This window comes from Corvus hawaiiensis, chromosome 3, assembly GCF_020740725.1.
Source record: "Corvus hawaiiensis isolate bCorHaw1 chromosome 3, bCorHaw1.pri.cur, whole genome shotgun sequence".
In the NCBI taxonomy this organism is placed as follows: domain Eukaryota; kingdom Metazoa; phylum Chordata; class Aves; order Passeriformes; family Corvidae; genus Corvus; species Corvus hawaiiensis.
This window is the reverse complement of record NC_063215.1, coordinates 27,251,667-27,278,929: the sequence shown is the minus strand read 5'-3', so window position 1 is coordinate 27,278,929 and position 27,263 is coordinate 27,251,667. Positions and strand designations below refer to the sequence as shown.

Here is a 27,263-nt window from a genome sequence, read left to right as displayed (position 1 = left end):
AAAATTCTAATGTGATTTTCAAATTATTTTTTTCTTATAAACATCTGCTTTTTTATTATTCAGCGATATTTCAAGAAAATGTTTGTGTTGTGATCCAGTAAGACTGAAACATACGTGAACTATTGATTCTATGACTTCTTTAAAAACAGACAAATCCTTATGAGTGGGATGAATATTACTTTACTTCATCTGCTGAACTAGAATATACATTGTTGAAAGAAAATATTTTTCATGGTTTTTTGTTTGTTTGTTTATATCCATACTGGTGATGACACCTGCATTTAATCCTGAATTAGATACATAGAGGATTCTTAAGGTTCCTACTGAAATGTTCTGCCTAAAATAGTTCTGGATAAAGAAAGTGGAGATATTTAGGTTCCTTTAATATTCCAAAGTTTCTCTCTTCAAAGGTCCTGGAGGGTAATGACTTCTAATCCTGTATTTAGCATGTAGCATTTTTTTTAAACAGTAAGTTTGCTAGTATTATACACTTGAAATGGGCTTTTAATATACAAATCTATAACGTTATGCTTAAGAGTATATGAATTGATAAAGATGCTGTATAGTGTCACACTTTTCCCCATGTCACATTTCCTTTTGAACAAAATTGCCATAATGCTTGACTATGGTTTGGAGAGTTAGTTGAGCTCTTTCTGACCTTTTAATATCATCAAGTATCTTGAAACTTGGTTAGTGGAGAATTTTCTTCTCTGTTCAGTTTGTTGATGAGCTGAATGTCCTGTAGTTTTATATATCTCATTTTAAGATTGCCAGATGAATACCATCTGTGAGTGATTTGTCTGGAATTTTCCATTTATACTTCTACACTTCTGATGAGTAAGTGGGAACTGGCTAAATTCTCTAGACTTCTACATTGTAAATGTATAAATAGGCTTATATTAAATCATTTGCCAAATTTGCCTCATTTCAGGTTTTGCAAAATTGCAACAGACCAATGGATTAATAACAAATAATTTTATCTCATCGCCTGGATTTGGGCTTTGTGTACCTGATCAATAAAATAATTGAGATCAGACAGTTGTTTCCATTGTATCCTTCTTAAGTAAGCAAAGTTAACTAATCAAGCTGGTAATTAATCAATTACAGATAAATATTCTCTGAACAGAACTTAAACCAAAACTGGATAAAAATCTATGAATGCACTGAAAAACCCCCCCAACAAACCCCGCAAAAAAATCACCAACCCCCAAACCAACCAACCAACCAACCAAACCCCACCAAATCCCCAAAACAAAGCAAAACAAACCCGCAGGAAAGCAGAACTATATTGTATTACCAGATTTCTTGTATCCATACCTACAAGTTTCCTTTTCTTTGCTTTCTAATTCTGATGAAATTTCACTTGCTAAATGAAATGGTAAAAGTAGCTTGTTGTATTCATTATACATTTTCCTATGTGTAACATAATCTCCTTATTTCTATCTTATATCTTTTGCATCCTCTAAACAATTTTATTCTCATTTGGATATAGTATTTTCTTTGTGCATTTGGACATTTACTTACATCTTAAATAAATGATATGTATGCATCTCTCATCTTTTTTTCTCAAATAAATTCTGTCATTTTGTTTTGAGCATGCTCTCTCTTTCTGCCTCTATATGCCTGAAGTAGAATACATACTGTCATGCAAACACGTGCACTTTTTGGAAGACTTATTTTTTTGCTCCTTCATCTGTTATACAATGAGAAAGTCCTCAGGACTCTATTGTCATACACTACTGAAATCTGTTGAAATTCATTTGTAGTAATGTTGTTATCTACAAGATAGATGCTTACATCTAATCTAGTTACTGACTTTATATCCAGTGGAGAGAAATCAGATTTTGCATAGGATGACTCATCTTAACCAAAGACAGGTACTTGCAGGTCAGATGAATAAATGCTGTGAGAGCCTGTTTCAACCTCCTGACTGTAAAGAGTGTCTGTGGTGACTGGACTAGACTCAGACGTGATTTTTGCATGCCTAAAGCTCCGTGAGACTACCAATTTCTCTAATTTGCTGTGCTGAATAGTTGGCGCATAACTATGAACTGAAGGATTAGCTCAAAGAAGAGTCCTAGGAGTCTGGAAACTGTAACTCAATTATTCTAAACCACATATCACCTTCTTTGTACCTCAGTTTGTCCCTTAGTTCTTCTGCTTCTTGTTGTTATCCTTCAAGGGAGAAATTTGTATTAAAGGGAGACTTGCATACTGGGAAAGGACAGTGGAAACAATAAGCAGAAAGGGAAAAAGTAAAAGAAAGGTTTAAAAGGAATGATTTTGCATCATGTGCAAAGGAAAGCAGAAAGCCATGTAAACAGAGGTTTTCTATGAAAAGGAACAGCTCTAAATCTTGGGGGTGATGTTGAAAGAGAAATTCAGGCTTATTGATTGCAGTGAGATTAGAGAGGACAGGTGAATGGAGACTGTGCTATGATCATGGAGAAGATTTTTGTGGAAGCTTTTGAGTTACCCTCAATGGATAAGATATAATATAAAGGTCAGAAACAACAGTATAAGTAGAACTTCAAACATAAGCAAGCAAAATATAAGGTCTGGTGTTTACCTCCATGTGGAGAGGAGAAAATTATAGTTATGTTATAGAGTCAAGATTTCTCTGTCAGTTTTGTTATCATCACAAGGAAGAAAGAAGATAGACATTCTAGACTGCATTCTATTCTTTGCTGTTTGTTTCTATCTAAGCATTTTTTTCTGTGTTCAGTTGCTATTTTATATTTTATTATTCTGTTTAAAATTATCCCAAATTAATAATGGAGATCTTTCAGTGAAGTTATGTTATCTTCCATGGTATTTACCCTGAGTTACATTTTCTGTTACTTCTTTACAACATTGCAAGAATGCTAATATGAACTAGAGCTGTAACATACATATTTTTATTTTATGTGTTTTGATGAACTAAGAACTTGTAACGTGGGTGTCATAAACCCAGTTATAGCATAAGGCAGAATTTGTTTTACACCTGGAACTCACACTGAACTCTCCTGGGGTCATAGGCACACCGAGTTTAGGAAACTATTTAATATCTTGAAAGGAAATAAGTAAGTACTGATATATTTTTAAACTGCAGCTGAATTATTTGATTTGTACGGATTAATGACTAATCTGTAAGAAATGTTCCTATTTAAGAAAATCAGTGTTTATTCAGTTGTATGAGTGGAGACACCAAAACTCTGCTGAAATCAGAGACTTACCACAGAGATCAACCATCTGTGTGTTGGACCATATACGGCTGAGTCTTTTGCTGTGCCTGGAGTAGTCTGAAGATGATCTACAGTGACTTGTGCACTTGCTGATGCACACTTCCCTTCTGGATTACACGTCAAGCTGTTGGCAGTGCAGGAGTCTTCAGGGCTGACCTCTACGAGGAGAGGGTGTAGCCACTTCCATCTGGACCCACCACTGGCCAAAGCCCAGTACAACCATCTGAGTGTTGTTATGTGGAAACAAGCTTTGTGCTGACAGCCTGTGCATGTTCAGGTGCCCCATAATCAAACCATGAAGCCACAAGGTACAAGAACTGGTATCCACAGGCCAGCATGCAGAGATCAGATGGAGCCTGGGTACAGCCTGTATTCCAGGAAGGAATTAAACAAACTGTAGTAAAGGAGGTGGGGCCATTCCCTCTTTTTTTGCATATGTACTGCTGCTTCTTTATTCCTTATATTGTCAATTATAATTCTACTTTCAGAGAAGGAGATGGTTACTTAGATTATAGAAGAAAGTCCCTATTTATTTTTTTAATGCTCATCTGCAGTTAGTTCAGGAACCAGATAACCCTTACCCATACCTAAAGCAAATGAACTGGTAAAGAAATTTGAAAGCAAATTAAAAACTCCTGATTATTCTGATTTTTTGATGTATGAGGTCCTACGTATACTCACACACATATAGTTACCTACTCATTTAAATTATTGTATCAACTTTATTGTATGTGTCAGAAGGGTAATTCATTGTAATTGTGCTCACACTGACCATTCATTCTACTGCATATTGTCAAAAGATTTAATAATTTTTGAAGAAGCATTTGCAAAGTTTGGAGGTTTTCCTTCAATTGTTTGCTTCCACTGCCTTTTGACTTCAGTTCTACATGATAATACAATGCATTTGGACAGCACTGGCAAAAATACATAATGATTGTTACCCGTTCTCTCTTTGAATAAACTGCAATCTGGTATGCTGTGATCCACTTCAATATCAGACTTAGCAATAAAATATAGTACAGATAAACTTCAATTTGGCTTGACACTTCAAACTAAAATGTTGTAAAATGTGTCTTTGGTTTTTAGTAACTGTGAAAAAAATTTATCTCCAACTAGCAATGAAGTCATGTTTGATGTCATTAGAGGTCTATATTTCCTGTCTGACAGATTTTAATGCCTCTTTTTTTTATTAATGAGGTATAAGGTAAAATTCAGAAAGGTATCTCAGTGGCTTTGCAACCTAAGTATCACTGAAAGTCAATTTAATTTTGTAAGTTTTGAAAAATGAACTTACAGGGAACTTTTTTCTGTCTAGTTTGCTGTGAAAAGATGTGCAATGAAACCTGCTGTCTACTCCTTTGACCAGAAAACAGTTTAATAAATTTAGTACTTCCCACTGTTTAATAAACTTAAAGGTGTTTAAATAGAAGCTTCCTGTGATCTAAGTAGGTTAAGTACAATTAAACAGACTAAAGTAACACTATTCTTATAACACCTCAGATGGAAAACCCCCAAAATTCATTTTCCATATACATGTTGTGTTTTGAAAGCTACCAGACCAGGATTACTTCTGAGGGGATGGCTTACATTCATCTTGAAGTTGCTTTAAGAGAACACACTTATCACCAGTCTTCTCTATTTCTGAACTAGAGGAGCACCAGCCTGAATTATTTGGAAAAACAGAGGTGCAGAAGTGCAATCTGATGACATAGGTGATCTCTTGAGCAAGCCAGTTCTGAGCTGTGTTGCAAACACTGCCATTTCTTGCTATGCTGTTAAACAGGAAAGGAGAACTATTCATGCGGTAAATTGAATCAGGGTAAATTATTAATAAACTATCTTAGTTCTGTGCTTTTCTTTGTTTCATTTGTTTTTTAAAGAAGGATTTATGTCTTCCTTTTATCCCCACACAAAATTTGTAGTAAAATCTGATTGACTATTAAACCTTTCAGTTCTGCTTTCAGTCTTCTCTGCTTCTTCAGTGTTTTGTAAGTTTGCTGAAATCAACCATTTTCCTGCTCCTATTCTGTCTCAGCAGGGAGATTGGTTCTCAGGTATTATACCACTCGCTTCTGGAAATACTATAGAATAATAAGGCATCGGTCACCGACATTGTCTACATGTTTTTGTAAACACTTGCAATACCTCAATTATCTGCATGCTGAGTGGAAATTGCATAAATGTTGCCTGCATGTACCTTAGGATTTTGAAAACATCGCAGACCAAATTTTTATGTAATGTCTGTAATTTTATTTTATGTCTGTACAACACATTCAAAACCTTGTGGATGCCATTAAGAAGTTTTTGCCTCGATTTTTCTTTCTTCATTCTTTCTTCCTCTGCCAACTCCCCCCAACCAAAACAAAACCACAAACAAACAAACAAAATCTAAGCACCACACCAAAAAAATCTTGACATGAACACTATTAGGCCATTTACAAATGTATTATTGCTACAACTGTCTATTTCATTAGAATAAATATTAAGTTAGTAGTATTAGTGGTACATACTAAGACAGAATGTGCCATAGGGGTTGAGCACAAAATGCTGTATGGTGCCATAGACTGCTTGCTCTTGAGGTCCCACAAATGGAGTTTTAACGAGTTGAGTTAGGCATCTTTTGTTTACTTTCAAAATCAAAACACATTACTGTATGGTCTGTTGGGGGGAAATCCTGAATAAATACAACCTAAAGTAAATGTATACTTAAAGTTAAATTCTAATTAAAATCAATTTTATTTACCCCAGCTGTAGACACTTTAATTGCATAAAAGCTGTAATTCTGTCAGGCGGGGCCGTGGGAGCTGCAGAGAGCAGCTCCTGGAGCAGCAGGACGGCATTCCTCGACAGAGATCGCCCCTTCCCCACAGGACCTCCGGGCCCCTGCTGCGCCCTCTCCAGCTGCGCGCAGCAGGCACGACCAGACATTTTCGGCGCGGTCTGTGAGCAGCGGTGCCCGGTCGCTGATGCTCTGATCACATCCTCAGGGGAGAAGCTGTCTGGCAGCTCCGGCACGACCACGCTGCCGGTGCAGCACCGCTTTAGCGGGGCGTCTCCCCGGACCTCGGAGGGCCGAGGAGCCCGGGGGGCGCGGCGGAGCTCGGGGGAGGTATCGCGGGCTGCGCAGGGCGCCGGGGCGGGAGGGAAGAGAGCAGCGCCGGGAGAGCCGGGCAGCACCTCCGCCTCGCGGCTTCAGAGCCGCCGCCTCCCGGCTTCAGCACCGCGGACAGCGCCCGGCGGGCGGCGCGGGGCGAGGCGGGGCGGGCAGGCGGGCGGGGCAGCGAGCGGGCGGCGCGGAGGCATGGCGGGCGCAGAGCCGCGGCCGCGCGTCGGGACATGGCCACGGCCACGGCCGCGCGTAGGGACATGGGCACGGCCACACGTGCCGGGCCGCGGCCGCAACACGCTGGCTGCCAGGAGATAAGCCACGCAGCGACACCGGCGGCACGGGCGCGCTGAGACACGCGTGGACAACGGGCACAGGGGCACAGACTCCCCCCAGACATACACAAAGCACCGCAGCGCAGCCTCTCCCGCGCAGCCCACTCACACACAGTTTCACACACACACGGACACACGCGCTCCCACAGAAACGGGCAGACAGACACACGGCTGCACACAGACAGGCACACACACGCACACGCTTTGACATGAACACACAGATCGACACACAGGCTGTCCTGGTTCCTGCCTGGACAGAGTTAATTTTTGCAGTAGCCAGAGAAGGCATGGCCAGGGCCCAGAGGTTGCTCTGCTATCCTCTGAGGTCATTGCCAGGACTGGGGTTGTGGGGAAGGGAGTTTCATCCTGTGAGAAGAGAAGGGGTTCCTTCTGGTCCGGTAAGTGCGGGGTGGGAGCGGGGGGGTAACCCCGATTCTGAGCGTTTTGCATGAGAATCATTTGCCTCTCTCGTACACTTTTGTTACTAATATCGTTGCTGTTATTGTTCGTTTTCTTATCTCATTGCTGTTTCCAGTAAATTGTTCTTATCCCAACTCGTGATCTTTACCTTCGATTCCTCCAATTCTCCTCTGTAGCCTGCCACGGAGAAGGGGAAAAAGGGTGGGGGGAGCGAGTGGCAGCGGTTTTTTAGTGGGAGCAATAAATTAGGGAATGTCAGCGGTAAACCACGACACAGACGCACACAGACAGACAGACGGACAGACAGACAGGGGCGCGCGCGCACACACCTGCACGCACGCCCCGCGGCCCGGCCCGGCCCCGCCTGCGGCCCTCCCGCCCGGCGACAGCCAATGGCGCGGCGAGTCTCCCGCCCGGCGGGGCGTATCCGCCAATGGGAGCGGCGGGGGCGCGGCCCGGCTGGCTCCGCCTCCCTACTTAAGGCCGGCGGTGGCCGAGGGTCGCTCAGTGGCGGGAGGAAGCGGCGCGTGGGGGTGAAGGCGCGCGAGCAGCGGCGCGCGGCGACCCGCGCACGTGGCCGCCCCCGCGCGGCGCGAGGGGAAGGCGGAGGCGGGGCCGGGGCAGCGCCCGCCGCGGGAGGGGCGGCGGCACCTGCGGGGCGGCCCCGGCGCGGCCACCGGCGAGCGGGCGGCCGAGGGCGCGGAGCGGCGAGCCGAGATCCCGCGCAGCCCGCCCGGCGTGCCCGCGGCGATGGAGCAGGACAAGTACCTGCCCGAGCTGATGGCCGAGAAGGACAGCCTGGATCCCTGCTTTGTTCACGCGATGCGCCTCCTGGAAGATGGTGAGGCTCCGCTCCGCGCTCCCCCGGCCGGGGCGCTTTTCGGGGTCGGCGCTCGGCGGCCCCGGCGGGGCGACACGGGGCGACCTCGGGTCTCCGGGCAGGCGGGCGGGCGGTGGAGCGGCCCGAGGCGGGACCTGGCCGCGCGGGGGCGGGGGCGGCGGCCGTTCGGGGGCTCGGGCGCCCGGAGCCGACCCGGAGCCCGCGCCGGGGGACCCGTCCGGCGGCAGCTCCCGGCGGCAGCAGCAGCGAGCGCCCTGCTCCCCGCCGCCCGCGCTCGCTCGTCGTGCGCCGGCTCTGCCGCGGCTGGTTCGCCTCTGCGGGAAGCGCTCCCCTGGTTCCCGGGCTCACTTACACAAAGACCGATGCTGGCGTCTCATTACGCTCGTTATATCCTGTTTTCCACGCTGAAGTAATAAGGTTTATATGGTATTACTATTATGCCGTTAATGCGACGCTGTGTTAGTCGACTGCGCGATGTCAGACATTGATTGGATGTGGCTTACCAGTTTCATGACAATTTCATCCAGGACATGATGATTTCCTCTTGGTTTTGTGCGGGGATCAGAATACACTGGTTATACATTTTGTTACTCAGTGTAATTGGACCTGCTTTCCATGCTTTAGTTGGACTGCAGGTTTAGTTGGACCTCAGCTAGAGGTTTTTTTACAAAGTTTATAATTTAGTCTCTGTTTTAATAACTGCTCAATCTAGTGGTTGAGTGAAGGCCTCGTGGCACGGAATTTCAACTTTTGCCGAAGTGTAATCCATTAAGTTCCTCTTACACAGGTTTTTCTTCTTAGATTTATAATAGTCTTTTTAAAAAAACATGTTAAAGTTGGAACCTAATGTTGAGAAGAAGTAGTAAAGAATGATGCATAAATCAAGACAACCTATCAAGCTCTTAAATGAGACTAAAGCAAAGAAATATATGGTCAGGCCCTTGAGAGTCACATATTCAAATGAACTCAGATTCAGAGGTGGCAAATAATTTCTCAAGTTCTGTTTATGACTTAAGGAAAATCATAACTAATTCAAACTTACCATGCTAAGCCATACGTGTTTTTCCTCTGTCAGCAGTTTTTATATTGTCTTTCCCTAATGTACTATTGATTGTGAGTGAAGATACTGAGTCCAGGTTTTGTTGGAGTGCTTCTGTTTGATAGCTCTGAAATTCATACTGAATTTAGGTAGGAATACAGACCCATGAATTACCCTTTTGTCATCGCTGCCTTGCTGCTAAAGAGGCAGCCATGCTGCTTTTTACAGTTGTTTTTCTAATAATCATACCATAAACAAAGTCCTTATTTCTTAGAGGAATATATTTTTTGCACCTTGCAATTCGATCTTTTCCCAGGGGGGGGGAAGTATCCACTGAGAGTGTGCGTGCGTGCCTGGGAAAGGAGAGCATTGCAGGAAGGACAAAACCAGAAGTATGCAAAGAAAAGTAAAAAAAAAGGAAAATAAAAATTTTTTTAGGCATCAAGTTCATGCAGAAGTTGCATTTTGAGCAACTGTGTGATTGAAAAAGTGAATAGTTTTCTTATTCCTTCTTAGCATAAAGAGGACTATGTATTATTTCACTGAATTTTTTAAAAGATGAAGGTGAGTTGTCTGAGAGAATGCTAATGTCAGATTCACACCAGGTACCTGGCATTATCCTTCAAAACACCATCTGTCAAGCTTTCGAGAGATTTGTTCTAGAGTCTAACATATGATGACTGTTAAAACACTTGACCAAGGTAAGAGTGTAACTACTTAAGAAAATGAGAATTAATGCACTGCTGCTGGATGTAAATAGAAATTTATAAAATTGGCAGAATTTTTTTTTTTTGGGTGCCAGAAGAAAATGGGATGGTGGCGCATGGATCTCTGTAGCAGTGAATAATTTCTAGTGAATTATATCCATGATGTAACATTGTTTTGAGGCTCTGGATTTCTGTTCTTTTCTGTTCTTTTTTGTTTGTGTGTTTTGGTGTACTTAACCAATATTAAAACCAACAATTGCTTATGTTTTTAAGATGTAGGTCTGTGTCCTACAGGTTGACCTGTGTCAGATGTATACTTGAATCAGTAGCTATTCATCCCTCACCAGTGAGGGATGACTAGAAATCACTTAGTCCTTACCTGGGTGTGGTGAAACCCCCAGAAAAGGGACGTTTCCTATGGCAGAGAATTTGCGTACTTAGCAAGCAACATAAAGAAAAGTGAGTAAAAAGGTACTAGTGCTGCTTAGATAGATACAAGATGTGGAGGCAAAAACCAATTTCTTTAAAAATCACTGAGGGAATCTGGTGGATTCTGACAATGAACCTAGTCTCTAAATGGCTAATCGAGTGCCTTAATCAGAAGATACTTTATTTCCCCATGGGTCATTACCTGTTTCATATAGAAGTAGATCCTACATGATTGTTGCACTATTAGAAATGGAAAAGTCATTTGTAAGTCATCTATTAGAAGAACTTGTGAGTGGCTGATGATGCTTTCCTCAGCCTAAGTTTTTTCAAACTTCTGCAAAATGCACTGAACATCTGTATTCTGATAATATAATCCAGTCAGTAATGAAAATTTAATACCTTTTAATTACAATAGGTAGTTGAACTCTAAAGAATAGGCTAATTTCCATCTGTTGTAAAGGGCTTTTCTGTATCAAGTGAACTATTTTGTGTACTAGGTTGTTACAAGAGCTGGAAGAGTGTCCCTGTTTCATGTATAGTTTTAAACTATTTTATTGTAAACTGGTTACCAGTAGTTCTTTTCTCAGGTAAGATTGTTCTGCTTCTAGTCAAGAGATGTCCTGATGAATGTATGAGGTCGGGTAATGCTTGGTCAGATAAAAAATGTCAAAAGTGAAGAGCAGTTTTTGAGCAGTGCCTTTTGTACCCAACTTACGCTTATAATGCAGCACACTCTAGAGCTCTGGGGAGAACTGAGAGCCTCTCTGTTCTGGTACTGCTTCCTACCATGGAAGAAAATGAGCTGCTTGTATGTATTACTTTTGCATGTATGTAAATATTTGTTGCTTTGTGTAAGATGTCTGTGATTATGAAGATAAAAATAAGTGTGTGACTTTAGCTGTGAAGGTGTGGATGACATAAAAAGATACAACCAGCTGGAGCTGTTTGGTAGTTCAAAACTGGTTTTATATCAGCATTATATTTAATAGGCTAAAGTGTCAGCTAATTGTCTATATATTTTTGGGGTCAAGCAAATTATGTATGTGTGTGTGTATATGTGTGTGTGTGTGTGTGTTTATTTATATATGTGTAGCTTTGGAATATCTTGCATAGTGTATTCTTAAAGCCAGCTCCGTGTTTTGTAATATAAACATAATGGAAAAAGACCTATTGGAAAGAGCTGGCCAAAGTAAGAGCATCTCTCCCAATGGAAATATCAGCATTACTTGGGTAATGAGGTAGCTAATTTCTCTCTCTATAATGACAGTGCAATTGACCTCAGAATTCCAGCTCGCATTCTGAAGGCAATGAGAATCAGGCCTTTAAGTTTAATCTTGAGTTAAGTCCCTAGATCATTCCATGTGGCATAGCATGAGTTTGTTAAACCTCCAAGTGGTGTAAATTAGATTCATATAGCTCAGCTATCATCCCCATACAGGCTTCTTGTAGGATGGGACATGATTATTCAAAAGATTAGCCTTTGCACTTCGTGAGCATTAGTACAGTCTTTCATACAAGCCTGCAGTAGTTGTTACAGCTAGTAGAAAGCTGTTGACATAATGCAAATTCATTCTGTCTTATATTCAGGATTTCAACTAATATACTGGTATGTGTGGGTTTGGGGTTTCTTTGGATTACTGGAGATTGATTTTCTTTTCATATAGGAATGCAGCTTTAGTTCATGAATGTGTGTTTGTGTTAAAAACCTGGGATGATAATTAGGTTGCTATATGAAAATTATTTGTCTTGGAAATACAGAATATAACAACCATATCCTTAGCCCTAGATGTGAAAGGCTGTTGATGAAGCATATGACCTGCTAAAACCAGGCCTCTGATACTTTCTAATTTTTATAATTTTTTTCATTGAAAACTACTTGTGAAAATATGCTTGCAAATGTATGAGTTTACTTGTCTCAACAAGCCTTTGGACTAAAGTAAGATTAATGTAAAATGTTAGCATAAATTCATGCATTAATATTAATCTGTAAGTGGTCACTATTCTGCTTATTGTTTCTTTTTTTCCTGATGTTTACATCAGGTGAGAAGAAATCTGTATTCACAAAATAGTTGGTATTAATCATTGTTTGCTTTGCTGTCTCAAGAAATGCGCTGTAAATTCCTGGTAGCTTGTCTCAGGAAGCATGCTGATATTCAGAGCATGTATTTTAAGTATCTTGGTTTCATTAGAAACTAGATTTTTATTGATCATTTGGAGCCTTTTCAATAAAAAGTGCGAACTCTAGATGAATACAAGATACTTACGATTTCTATAAAGTAGTGATGTGCTAGGCATTATGGACTTGGTTCACAGTTAACTAAAGTTAATGGGAATTTTTCTGTTGCCATTAGTGGGCTATCAGGCAGTCCTTGTAATACAAATATAATCGACTGACTGGTATAGCGAATAGGTTTGTAATCATGAAAATTGATAGAATATACTGCAGGTATTAGAACTGAGTTTTGGTTTTTGTTGTTTTAAAGCTGAATTTTTTTGTCGTGGTATGACACCATGTTGTGTTCATAACTCTAGTAATACTTTTGCCTTGCAGTGTAATGGAGATGAAGCCCAAGTGATAACCAGATTTATGGAAAACAAAATACTACAAATGTTAGAATGAGTATAACAAGGCAACTGTTATGTTTATATTGACCCCAGCGTTTTAGTCATAAAAGGCAGGCTTACTTCAGAGGAGAGAAAAAAGAAATTATCGATGTGATTTTAAAAAATAAAAATAACAAAATTCTCTTTCAGACATCTGAAGCAACTTAGGACTATTTGATCTGTGATCTTAGAAAACATGTACTTTGAAACACAGTAAATTGTTTTGCAAAGAGGCAACAATGAGTGCAGTAATTGAAGGTTAGATTCTGATACCCTGGTTTAAAATAAAAGGTGCTTTGCTCTTTAAAGAGTGCTGTTTGAATCAGTGGAGCTGCTAAAGTTGCAGTTCTGCAAATAGCAGAATTTAGTGCCAACTGTTCAAGGGAAGGTCAAAGGCATTTGCTGAGGCTTATCTGGATGGCCAGAGCCTCATCAACCAAGTGCTGGTTTTTTAGCAACATGAGTGTTTTCCTTGAAGGAGAAGAGTATTTTTTACTTGTCCTGGGAATTCTTTAAGTAAATGTATGTCATATTTAGTCTCCTTGGTGTATATATATACATTCAGGGTACAACTGCTATAACTGTCAATCTCTTCCTCTATACCTCAAAGTAGACATTTTTAAATTCAAGAATTTGGAAAATTGCTATTATTTTTAGTTAGTACCAAGAGAAGGCAGAATACCTGGAAAGCTGAGTAGAAAATTCCAGTCAACTGTTAACTTCCTAGGCACTGAACACCTGTGTAATGTGTAGAATGGAGTGGCCATTCCTAACCAGGAGGTGGCATGATTGGGCTCCACATGCCAAAATAGATCTTCATATCCTGGCACCTTCTGGGAGAGGGTTAGTCTGGTCCAACAGATAAATAAAATTCTTCTCATTGGATGTATACTTCTCACATTTAGGCAATATGCAGACAGTATATACTGACAACCAGATTTGCTGGACCATGCTGGGCTATTTAGTTGTCTATCAAATCTGATATTATCAGCAGTGACCCATGCATGAGTCTTCTAATAAAGGTAAAACATCTGCCTAGCCCACCAAAGCAGTGCCATGAGAGTTAAACAGTTCCTTCATGACACAAGGACACCGGTTTCAAGATCAAAGTGTGAGATATCTTGGGCCTTACTTTAGAAGGCATAAATGCAGCTGCTGTTTGGTAGTTCCTCTCCAAGTTTTCTTAAAATGGGAATACATTACACCTTCCTGTGCCTTGCAGCTGTACTGTAGGCTACACATGCTGCTTATATGAAACAGTTGTTTTCTGGATCGGCAGGGTCTCTGCAGTCACCTGGCACCTCAGTTCGGGGTAAGAGTGCCTTTTCAAAAACATGCAGTTTTTAACTGTTTCGATTTAAATCTCTTTTCTCCAACAGACTGCTGAATGTGAAGGAAAATTCAGTGTTGTCACTGATTTTAGAATATACATTTGTCTTTAAAATACTTTGAGAATAAATAGTAGGAAGAGTGTTTTCGTAAGGATTTGAGGTGTTAAGAAAGCGTACACAATAAGGAAGAAAAAGGCTGGTTTGCAGGTGGATCCTGCTAAGCACTGTGAAGGTGTGTGTTCATCTTTTCTTCACCTTGCATTTTTCAGTCCTTGGGTGGGAATCAGTGCACTACATCAGAATAAGCAAGGAAGCAGACAGTTTTTAAAATCAAGTGTATAAAGTATGAAACTTTACTGATGCTGCAGTTTAATCTTTGGCTGTGTAAACAAGTAAGATTGTGCAGTCTGACCAGAAAAATGGAAAACCTTAGTAATTGTGTAAAGATCTGATGTGCTTAGTACCTGGAGTTTTGGCTTGTACAATATACCTTCAATGAACACATTCTAAAACTCCCGTCTGTAAGATGTAGACTGATGCTGAATTTCATTCTAATATTTGAGATCTCGACATGAAATAGGAAATGTGTATTATTCTTATTATTTTTAGTACAAAATTTTTCTTTTTTACATTTGCAGGCAAAAATAATCCTGGTTATTACAGCCCTCTGTAAATCCTGTCATATTTTAATTAGAATTCTGCTGGAAATGAGTACAGCTCTTTCTTTATCCTAAAAGGGCTGAAACTAATAAAAACTAGAAGAATTATTCAAGACTTTCAGCAGATTAAAAACCCCCAACTCCCCCACCCCCCCAAAAAACCCCTCCTGAAATAATGTATGCCTGTTCCTGACTTCACAACCTTTACTTTTAAAAGAGAATTTTTTAGTTTCAATACTGAAAAAATTAACAAGCAGGACTTCTAATAATGCTAATATGGCAATATTGAAGATCATCCACACTTAATTAAGATGGTAAAAATTTTTGATTGTCATACATGGCTGCATATGATATAACCAAAGACATCTTAAAAACTTCAAATGCTCTGCTTGCACTGGGCATTCCTGTTTACTGTTCTTGGGTTAGTATGATGCAAAGGCTGAAAGACACAGGGCAGGTCACTGCTGTTTTAGAATTTCTCTGCACCTGCTGAAGTGCTCATCAGATACTCTAGCATCTATCTCTTGCTGTAAAGGTTACACTGATAGATGTAAAAAAAGTCAAAAGCTTTTGATGAATAAAATAATTTGAATTCTGGCAATCAGTGTAACTATTAGAAAAAGCAATACTGCATGCTAGTCTAGATTTATTAAAACCTGCATTCCACCTTTTTGCTCTGCTTTGGATCTGGAAAAAAAGACTTCTACTTGTTTCATAGTAGAAGCATTTTAGCTTCACTAACTGGTAAAGGCAGGTGTGTCTTCAGCAAAAGCAAAAGTAGGGATCAAAGCCCCTGGCTCATAATCAGTCAACTTCCAAAGAGCAGTGCTGCAAATCAAGGAAAAATAGTTTTTCTAAGAGGTTTGAGCACTGGAGAAAGAAAACAAATCCCCTAGTTTAATATTCCCTGGGATTTAAGTGTATGTTTCAAAGATCTCTTTCAAATACCTGAAGTTAGAGAACTTGCCATGAAATCAGGGACTGTGTGTGTGCTTTAAAATGGCTTTTGGGTATTGAAAAATTAAGTTAACTTACCTCTCACAGTGTAAATTTTTATGTCTGTGTTTCTGCTAATGTACGCTGATATTGCTGATTTTTATAAATATTTCTAAGCGAACTTGTTTGTTGCATTTTGTCTTTTTTGAGATTGTGGAAAGAACCTTTTGGTGTTGTCAGGGGTTGCTCTGAGGTCAGTGTGAGCTCTAGCTGGGGCAAGAGTGAGACTTTGTTCTTCCTAAATACTTAGGACCACACTGATTTGCTGCAGCAATGGAGCTAGTTCCCTCACTTTCCCATTTTAACTAAAACTGATTTCTCTTCAATTCTCCTGAAAGGAGCAGCACCAAATTTAAGTGAATTACTGTCTCTTCTTTTGTTGTTTGAAGGGCAAATAAAGGACTGATAAAATAAATTCCAAGAGACCTTTCCCCTTCCTGTCTTCAGACAGCTGTTCAGCAAGCAAATGGAGCATTAGTTTTGGTAAATGATGCTTATTATCCTGGTGTCTCCATAGGTCTGTAGAGCTATCTAATAGCTTTAGCGTTTGCACAGATACAGATTTGCAATTATTTCACTAATACATGTATGCAAAGTAGTAGGATTTAGCCCACTGTAAAATTTGAAATAACATCTTCCTCATACTTGTAGATCCAAGTAAATATATGAATGATATCAGTTTATTACTATGCTCAAAAGCCATTGGTGGGTAATCCTCCACACTTGGTTCTTATATTGCATGGACTCCTTTTCCTGATCCTATTTAACAAGATCATTCTGTCTTTGTAAATACAATATTGCAGAATGTTCTGATTCTCTTTGATTTGTTAGGGGTTGTCCAGATGCTGTTGCTGCTGTTACAGAAGTGGTTGGTTTTTTCTTGCTGCAAATGGTTTAGTGTGAACACCAACAGATCAGGTTGTGCATAAGTCTGTAAGAAGGGTTTTACTCATCTGTGTAAAAGGGATCCAAGGTCAGCAGTGAACGTGGGAAAACAGGTGTTTGTGTTACCTATTTTGTTACTCTTCTTTTTCTGAAGACTAGCCTGGATATACAGTTGAGCTGCATGACAAGAAGATGTTCGTGCAGTACCAGCTTGTTAAAACACACAAACCATCTGTTCAGCACGAAAAGTCTCTTGCTACTCCAAAACGTATGAATAATCTGAAATGATATGTCAGTTGCAAGGGGGACGACAGGACTAAGTTTTTGCTAGAAATATTTTGATTACAATGCTTTTTTAAAGGAATGTTTGTACTGTAAGCTGTCCAAGTGCTTCTTATGGTAGAAGTGGAAGGAGATGTTTTCAGCATAAAGTGGAAATGGAGCAGCTTGGTTTTGACACAAAGCAGGAACTTGATGTGATTCTGCATCCATCCAAACACTTAAGATGTCCTGATTTGAAGACAAATATAAAATAATTAGAAGCTGCTATGAATTTTTGCCAGCAACTTTCTGGTTCTTGATGTTTCAACTCTGTCCCTTCTCACAGCCTTTATTTAGAGGTTGGGGTTTTTTTTAATGGTGAAAAAGGAGTTAGAAGGAAGAATGGGGGAAAGGGAAGAGAAAATGGAGGAAATGTATAAAAAGGAGACCAAAATAATGGGAAGATTGTAGGGGAAGTAGAAAAGGGAGTATCAGTTGAGAAACAGACATAAAGAAGAAAATGAAATAAGCGAAGAAAATACAAATTCAACAGGTGAAAAATATTCAGTTACCTTAGGTCTAAGCAACTGATGAAAGCACAAAATATTCAGCATTTAATGAGGACTTCTGGAAGCTTTTAGTTAAGTTCTATTCTGTTAAAATGGATAGATAAAAGTAGTATAATAAGCATTTGAAAATGCTGTTGGTTTATCTAAGAAAAATAAAATTAAATTCAACTCTTTCTGAAAAGCTTCTGTTAAGAATTACATAGTTTTGATACTGTTGTATTTCATGTGTTCAGAGACACACTGTGTAGGTGTCTGTGATCCATATATATGTGTTAAATTATTCAGTAATTAAACACAACAATCTATTTTGCAGTGATTCTCCCAATTTTATACTAAACAACAACTGAGATCTTCCATGTTAGTAATATTTACAGTCCTTTTGGAACACTGTGGTTAGCCAGTTGATAATTTACTTATGCTTTTTATTTTAAAAGGTAGGATTCTAAGATTGAACAGATTGAAGTTTTAGATATGGAGTTCCCTTCTTCCTTTTCATAACAATCTTTAAACGTTGGAATGGAGCGTACTAGTGTTAGGAGCTCTGAACTTGGACTTTTATTTGTATCAGCTACAACTCACTAAGTTCTCGGGCCAAAGATGAGATTATGGTGGTGGACATTTTATTCAGCCTTATGGAATTGCACAGAAGAGAGTTCAGATGTGCCAAGATTATATTGAGGAAGTGTTCAATTGTGGAGTCTGCAGGAGATTAGAGAGCAGCAGCTCTCACAGTGATGTGAGCACTGATTTGCAGCCAATTGTCCTGTGTTTTGTAAACTCACTGCTGTGCTATCCATAAACTGAAACAAAATGTTTGGAGAGGATAAAAACAACTTTGAACAACAAATAGTAAAAAGATTGCATGAAGCAGTGGATTAAAGAAGTAGTCTTGATTGGTAATTCTGAGGTAAAATTGTTTTGCTATAATGTTGGATTTTGCATCTTACTGGCTTTCATGGTAAAAGACAGCAATTGAATGACTCAAATTGGGTCATTTAAGTTTGAATTGACGTTAAGTTTCCCATCTTAATAAATATGTGATTTAAAAATATATATACACATTTTGTAAGACACTGGAAGGCTATGTTACAATTTATTTATTGGAAGGCTTTTCTGGGCACCTTTAGCACTTGTGATATTACTCAGTAAAGGGTAATTCAGGTCCATACACTGGTTTAAAATGAAAAAGTGAAGTGAAAATTAGGAAAAGATACAATGCCATGCAAGATATGATAAAGTTATTACCCCTGCAGCAGACTCTATTGTAGCTGTCAGAGGCACAAAATGTGTGACCTAACTGAAATTCGAGGTGAAATGTTTGTCTTCCTGTTGCTTGCATTGGCATGTGCATTGCATTGTGCATTGATGTGCTGCTTGCATCTTGTTTGTGGGGCAGGTGTAGTTCAGGGTGAGCACCATAGTCTGATTTCCTCTGGTTGTACAGGGCAGCCCGCTTGTTGGAGTACAGTGCTACTCTCTTCCCTCTAACCCCAACCATCTCCCATGCTTCTGTTTCTCAAGAAAACCAGGATTCCTGATAGAGAGAAGCTTTGCTGTGTTGTAGGCTTGACCTGGCATGCAGCTGGATGAAGACCAGAACTGGGGCTCAAGGATGGACTTCAGCAGTTTGACTTAAATGAAATACCGAGTACATCTGGCATTTCCAGTCAGACTTTGGTGTTTGGTCACTTCTCTTTATATAAATTTGGTCACTTTCCTTATATAAATTAATATGCTGGGAGATAATTTTCTGCATTAGTTTCAGGCAGTGTGAATTTTTGTTGACATTTTCTTCATGATTTGTACCATTCTTTAAGAGTGGTTCAGAATCAAACTCCAGAACCATTTTAAGGCATACTTTTAACATTATTTTTTCACATTTTTAAGTTGGGGATACTGACTATTTGAAATCCATCTTAAGCCATACTTCCATATATATCAAAAAAACACTGAACTATGGACTACTACAGAACATCTTATGTCATATACAGCAGATTAATAAACTAATAAAATTGATATGCAGGATTATATTATGCATAGCATCTTCTCATTAGGTTATTTTAGGAAAGGGAGAGAACATTCATCTAGGAAAAAAACCAACCACAACAGTCTTACAGCTTTAGGGTTTGATTTCTCTTGTGCCTTTCCCACTTTCCCAACCAACATAATAAAAATTTTGCCCATAGCATTCCAGAGACATATTTTTCTTATGACAATGATGAGTGTTTTCCTTCTGTTTGATTTTGACACAGGCTACAAGCCTTAGTGGTTTCCTCAGTGCAAATATTGGTTTGATAAATTTTAATGGACGTTTCATAATCTGCAGTCATGGTCATGCCTTCTAGCATATTTTTAGAAATTGCGATCTTGGGAACTGGAACAAAATTTTTGTTTTCTACCCAAGGTTTTGCCCAGAGTCCATAAAGTGCTTGGCCTTCATGTTTTACCTTAAATATAGCAGGTGAAAATTTATTGTGCTAGCCATCTTTAGATAATTGTTCTTCTCCTTAGCAACACTGGCAGTAGGAGTTCCTGTTTTATGTGAAACCACATTATTTATGGGTTTTGCTCGACTCTGTTTTTCCTCAGTTTCTGAGGAATTGTGACTGCCATATCTTTCCATACTGATTTCTGGTCACTTTTACCTCAGATAAGAACATCTACTCTGATATTTGTCTCTCTTATTGAGTGCTGTTAACGTATGGTGGCAGTTCGTTTTCATTATAATCAAAATACAGAAGCTGTTGGCTTTTAAACTGCTGCAGGGGGCCTGTTTCAGTACTCTCCAAGACGCCATGTGGCTGTTTTGGTCATGCTTATTCTAGAATACATAGAAAATGGAGATTGTTTTACTAAATAATTTATTTTCTTTTTACTCCATATTTAGAGTTGCTTGTTGTGTAGTTTAGACAGGAGCGGTCACCACTGGTTGCTTCAGATGGCCAGGTGGGATGGGATTTTGTTACACTGTTCACTATCCCGAGGCACTTTGGTGTCTTTCCGTTTGTCTTGCGGGACACACAGCTTAGTTATTTTTTTCTTACAGTGCTCTCTGTTCAATTTATTGTGTTAATCTTTGTCCTGCATTTGAACATCCTCCATTTGTTTCTTGAGTCGTAACTCAGCTCTCCAACTCTTTTGAGGAATGTTCCAAATCACTGGGGATTTGTTTAATTTATCTAAATGTTATTGTCTTCAGCCCTATAAAAGTGGATCTTCCTGGGACGTAATGGGTACCTTGGGTTGTTGTTTGCTGCAGCATGTGAGTTCCATGTGAGATCTTTTTATTTAACTTCCAAGCTCCTTGAATGTGAGGTTTGGCTTCTTTATAGGGCACCTTTTTCTAGCTACAATCCTAAGTGGATGGATTTATTAAAGTGTCAAATTCAGGCTGTTTCATTGAAACCTAATACTGAGTCTTCAAACAGGTTTGATTTTTTTTTTTGCCCTGAGCATCTTCCCTGGATTTGAATTTCAGTTTCTCTCTTTGTCCGTAGGTATTGTTCACATTGCTCTACAACTGTCAATCTTCATTTAAACAGGGTAGAAAAATAAAACTGAAATTTAGTTTTAGTAGCTTCATGTTTTCTTACCTTTGCTTGGGTTAAATAAAAACTATTAAAAATGTCAGAAGCTTCTGGAGATGGGTTTTGGGAGCTGTTACTGATATTTTATGGCAAGGAACCTATTTCAAAATTGTTTGATATTCTTGCACGGTTGAAAGTGCTTAGTTCTATCAGAGTCTAGTAGTGGTGGAATTAAGGATGACAGTATTTAAGAAGGTAATAAATGTCAAATAAAAATAATGAGTTCAGATGTTGCTTAGCTTAGAACAGAAGGCACAGATAAGAAAATTGGAAGCTTTCTGGTAAAAGTAACACAGAAAAAATTAACCTTTTCTAAAACACGCCACTAAAATTCCTGAGGAGGAAAATCAGTGAAAACCTCATTATTAAGTGTGTGTTATGTCAAACTTGTTAGGTGTCTCTGCAGTAAGCAAGAAGGTTATGATTGGACATTTTGGCTGCATATGTGGGGCTTGTGCATGAAGAAAGACTGTGGCAAAAATTAAGTCTAGATGCCAAAGCTAAATATCTGATATATGCTCAACTGCTGTTCCAAGTAACTCTTTTCATAACCAGCAGCTTTGTTGGGGAGGATTCTGTTCAGGCTGAACTTTGCTAGTTCACAATACAATTTGCCAGGAGAAATAAATTGGACCACACTTCACTGTTGTGGGTTTTTGCTTTGAGAATATTTTGTTGATTTCCTGAGCATAAATGTTTCATGGATGTGTAAATGAAAGGAAGTAAATTGAGGATTTGGGGCAAGTTTTTTCTTTTTGCTTCTTGATTGAGAATGACACATTTTTGCAGTGGAGTCCAAAAATATATTCTTGACTCCTAATTCTATTGCACAGGTGGCTTCTGGGATCTCTACCAGCAGGTAGAGACAGAGGACAGCATCAAAACCTTTCCCAAAGCTTAACAAAAATTGTATTAATAGTGTTATCCTATCCCTACATTGGAAAATTCTTCTATTATGGTTTATAACTTAAAAATATTTGCTAATTAACATAATACTGCTTAATAAAAGCAAGTTCTCATAACTCTGAAGCTGTTGAAAGTACATTCATTGTATTGCTTCTGCCTTCAGCTTCACTTTGTGTATGATGCTGCTATTGATATCAAAGTGGTTTTAGATTTTGAAAGACTAACGTGTTTTTGAGCTGATCACTTGCCAAGACATGAAGTTTTGGATACTTTTTAACACTATCTTTGTCCATTATTCAATATTGGAGTGTATAATTTCAATCATTACAAATTTCAGTGGGGCCCTTTGTTTGTCCTAGGAGCTTTCAGTCCAGACAGCAACTCACAATCCATTTCTTTCCATTGAATAAGTGAGTGAACTAAGGTAAAACTGTCTCATAACCTGTGAGACATCTCTGTTGCCTATAGTAGTCCATAGGGTGGTTTTTCATCTGCCTGACAAAAGGCCCTCAGGAGTTTAGTCCCTCATTTGAATGCTGAGTAGTATAAAGGCCATAAGCTTGTGACCTCTGAGTTCTATAACTTCCCCATCTCTCATGATTTAAGTGCTTATAGCCTGAGGTACAGGGACTGGGAAGGGATATTTGGTCCAGAGGCAAGTCTCAGTACTGCTGAGATAATGATCTTACTGTGAGAGTTATTCTGAAAGAAAAATAGTACCATTTTACAGTAACAATTTATTGGAGACCTTTAAAAAAGAGTTTTCAGGTGCCAGCTAATCTCAGCTATCATAACATTATTGCTATCACTTTAAGAAAAATACCTGACAACTGCGGGGGAAAAAAGTTCAGTCTTTGATGTCCTTTTTTGTTCATTCCTAAACGGATATCTTTTCACCTGTTTCCTACAACTTTACAAGCAACCAGTCATTAGAAAACATGGGTATTGATGTTCAAAGTTAACTTTTCAGATTGTTTTTTTGTGCCTGAATTGAGGTATAACTCGTGTTCAAGTCTGTTATTTCTGTGTGGTACTTCAGAAGTAATCCTATGGTGTTAGTAAATTGCATGAACTTCAGACTGAGAGATGATGCAGCACATGCCTTTTTGAGAAAATTTGGCAAGACATGTTTGAGGAATAATTACTGCTAATGAACAAAAGAAGTTTTCTTTAGAGACTAAAATACGTAATTTCTTTGGTTGTTGGTATTGCTTCATTTGAAGTGGTTGAATAACCCATGCCCACTAACCATCTTTTCTGGGTGTCATCTCTTCCATGGTTCTTCACTCAGTGGTCCTGTTGGGTACAAAAGCCCTCTTGTGCTTTCTTCCCCAGAACAGTATGGATGGAAGCCTGTTGCTTAAGATACATAGAGGATGGGGGGGGGGGGGGGGGTGCATAGTCGTAGTATCTACTGTTTACTGTGTATATATATGTGCATAATAAGTCGCTCAGTTTTTTTCTACCGTATAGTGAGGATCCTGCACCTAGAAGTTCTTAATTAATGTTCACTTATCTTTTTGTCATTCTTTTCCATAATTTTTGTGCTTTCCCTTTCCTGAATTGTCCTATGTCATGTGATGCCATTGTTGCACTTGGTTTACAAGCTCTAGGATGTAGGTGTGAGGTGCTATATCAGTATACGGTGGTAGTACATATTAATGTTTTTATAATTTGTGGTTTGTCAGGAAACTGATTACTGCTAAACACAGTTGCCTGTGAATGCCATCAGCAAGTCTTGGATTCTGTCCTGGAGATGCCTCCTATTCAGTTGTTACTGTTCATATTACCTGCTCATTCAAAGTTTCGGTTTAGTTGTCTCTTCCCTGTGGACATATATCCATGAGTGTGCTTTCCAGTGCCATCTCTAACAGGTTTGTTTGCTTTGGTAACCTTTGGTCTTCTGTAATTAAGTATTGAACCTATGATTTCCCCATCCTTTCTCTCAGTTAATGTATTTAGAAGTTTACTTGATTATCTCTGCAAGTGTACCAACCAATAACCAGCGTATCCTGGCCTGGATAGGAAGGCCTTCCTGCCCTAACAACAGGATCTAGATTGCACTGTTCTTTGTTTTGCAAAATAATCCAGTTGTTCTTAATGTACCTCTTACAACAACACTGTCATCTTCTAGGCTTTTCTTTGTTTCTTAAACAGCAAGCTGCTTCTGCCCCCTTCAGATTTTATTCTATCTTTTGTGTACCCACACATGCTATTCTGATTTCAGCAAATGTCAAACACATTAAGTTGTAAAACATGTATCTTACTCATTCTTTTCATCATTCGTCTTGCTTATATTTTCAGAGATGAGGTAATGGTAACAACATGCATGTTTATCAAATGCACTTTTTAAAAAACAGCATCCTTTGTTTTTTCAGGTTAAACACACTCTGATATATTCGAGTTATTACAGGGTTGCAGCAAAGAAAACTGATAATGGATTGGAAGGACAGTAGGAAAAGAAGGGAGAATGCTGGGCTGGGTATTATTAGTTTGCTTTCTAGGAAACAAAAGTCTTTGAGCAGAGGAAACCAGCATGTGTCAAAGGCACCAGAGCTTAGTTGAATGAATTCCCTGAAGAGCAAGTAAGTCCATGTGAATTGAATTGTGTGAACAAACACTATTTAAAGAAAAAAATCTACAAAACCTCAGACCTCTTGATTGGCCATTGCCTGAGTTATCCTTAAACAGCTAGTAAAGGTTGGGATAATAGAGGAGCTGATGTGAGAGAGATAGGAGACAAGCTAGAGAATTAAGGTTGAAATAACTGGAAAGGAAACTAGTGTAAGAGTACAAGCCTGAAGGAAATAAAAACAATACAGCATGTAGCTGGAATAAATTGCAAGAGAAAAAGTGAGAGCAGGTGAGAAAGTTGAGGAATAGGGAAGGAGGGATCCTCATATGGCTGTTTGCAATCATAAGACTACAAAAGATTTTGCAGCAGCAAAGTCTAAGGACAAAAACAGGGTTTCAGTAAAGTCACAGAAGCAAGAAGGTGGTTACATGTGTATTGTAGTGTAATGCACTGGAAACTACAAGACGGAAGGGACCCATGCTGGAGCAGTTTATAAGAACTGGAGCTTATGGGAAGAACTCACTTTAGGAAAGTTCGTGGAGGACTGTCCCTCATGGGAGGGACCCCATGTTGGAACAAGGGAAGTGTGTGAGGAGTCCTTCCCCTGAAGAGGAAGAAGTGACAGAATCAATGTGTGATGAACCAGCCTCAATGCCTGGCACCTCCGATGGGGGGATGAGGGAGAGAATCAGGAGTAAAGTGTTGAAAAAACTTCCCTAATTGTCCCTCCAGGAGCCCCTCTGTCAGCCACACTTGCACACCTGAGCTGGGACAGAGGCCCCTTCACAGCTACATCCCCACACTCACAGTCACACCAGGCTTCCGAGCTGGCTCGACCCCAGCTTTCCCACAGCAGAGTCTCAGATGAACTGATCCTTAAAATAATTTAATCTTGGTCCAGTAGCAAAAAAAAAAAATACAGCTCAAGTTGGTGCCTCTGAGGAGGGACCCTGAACAAAGGATGCCCTGGGCTTTTATCCTCCCACAGTCTAAGCACAGGAGAGTCTGGAACCCTTGGCTCCTGCCATGTCTTCAGATGTCCAGTCGCCAGGCTGGGCCACAGGTCCCCAGGCCCTTGGTTGTGCACAGGGTTGGCAATTCCCAGCCTCTTGCATCAGGCTCCCAGAGCTTAACCTGTGACTCCCACTGCAGCAGCTCGCCAAGATACCAGCACTGAATGGATTCCTCAACAAAAATTAAGACTGGGAGGAAGGGAGAGGTAGCGGGGGAGATGTTTTTAAGATTTGATTTTATTTTTCATTATTCTGCTCTGATTTAATTGGTAATAAATACAGTTAATTTCCCCAAATCAAGTATGTTTTGCTGGTGACAGTAGCTAGTGAGTGATCCCTCCCTTCCCATATCTTAACGCAGGATCCTTTTGCTGCATTTTCTCTCGCTGTCCAGCTGCAGAGGACAGTGATAGAGCAGCATTGGTGGTCGACCCACCACAGCTCATCCATTTCAGTCCAGTTGTCTGGATGCAGCTAGCAGCCTCCTTTGAAATGTATTATTTTGTTAGCACTTGATTTCCTGCATTGTAATTTCTTCTACTCTTCAGTAGCTTTGTTGGTTGTGTTACCGTACTTTTTTGTAGTTCTCCTTTTTTATACAGTATCTGGTCTAATCGTGAAATAGAACCTGCAAGTGACTCGCTTTTTTGTTTAAGTTGAAAAAAGTTTTCATCAGTGTGTTTATATCAGTTAAAGGCTGTCTGATATTGTGGTTGCTGTAGGGTATATACGGCTTTCTCTTTGCTTGGGAAGCAAGGTAACACAGCATTACATTGGTTCACTGTTGTTGTGGAATGAAAGGTAAGCAGTAAGCAAAAGACAAGCAGAACATTAACCTTTTGGTAAGAGAGTATGGAAGATTCACAGACAACATACTTGCTCAAAGAGTAAACAGATTAAAATGGGATACCTACTAATAAAATTCTGCTATTGCAGCACTGTAAAGTTGTTTCTTGTTAACAAGAGTGTGCAGAAATGTTGGGCAGCTGAGTTTGGGACTTTGTAAGCATCACAAAAGCAAAATGAGTGAAATGAGATGAGAAAAATTGCAAGGCTGTTCTGGGCCAGCATCTTGGAGATTAAATTCCAAGAGACCTGTGTTCCACTGTGCACTCTAAAGACGGTGTTCATTACTTGTGGGGTGAATGTGGACTACTGCAAGTCTTCAGACCAAATAAAGCATTACTGCCTCTAACACATGTGATTTAGGACTCTCATGCTAATACATGTGGGTGGATGCAGAAAGGGAATGGTGTAAGCTCTACCAAGAACCCAAACACGGAGTGGCTGCAGCTTGTTTTTCCTGCTCAGATAATAAGCCATGCTACAGAAGTGAGGGGTGCCCCAGTTTGGTGACTACACATTGTGGATGCCTGCTTTGTGGGATCTCTGCTATCCCTCAGCATATAATTTTCTGCTTAGAATGAGATTAGTGTTGTTGAATTCTATTCATTTGACACCGCAACTCTGTCGCCAGGTTCAGCAATGCTAAATATTAACCTAGTGCAGCAGCTTGGAAAATAGTTTTGTATTACAACTAATGCAGGTTGGAGTTGCATTAATCTCTATTGATGATAATATTTGCCAACTGGGTGCCTGCTCCTGTTTGGCATATGACTCTTTGTCTTGGTTGGAAAGACAGGTGTCTGTCTGCTAAGGAAGGCAGGAGCCTCCCTTGGAATGGCAGATGTGACCCCTCTTCCCTCCGAGTTATTATAATTTTGAAATCAAGGGGCTTTCAGGCAAAGATATGGGTTATAGGAATAACAGTTCTTT

At 39.8% G+C, this 27,263-nt stretch overlaps 1 protein-coding gene across 17 annotated transcripts in view; it reads left to right on the top strand.

Moving 5' to 3' along the window:
* Window positions 1-7,757: 7,757 nt before the first annotated feature.
* KHDRBS2 (KH RNA binding domain containing, signal transduction associated 2) overlaps window positions 7,758-27,263 on the top strand; it is a 344,845-nt gene continuing 325,339 nt past the window's right edge. For 16 of the 17 annotated variants that reach the window (XR_007202175.1, XR_007202174.1, XR_007202172.1 and 13 more), the window contains exon 1: window positions 7,758-7,926. Coding sequence is in view for 1 of the 17 variants with exons in the window: in XM_048296678.1 (XP_048152635.1) it covers window positions 7,836-7,926 (91 nt within the window). In the remaining 16 variants the exon portion in view is untranslated. The remainder of the gene's footprint in view (window positions 7,927-27,263) is intronic. The other variant, XR_007202179.1, reaches the window with a different exon arrangement.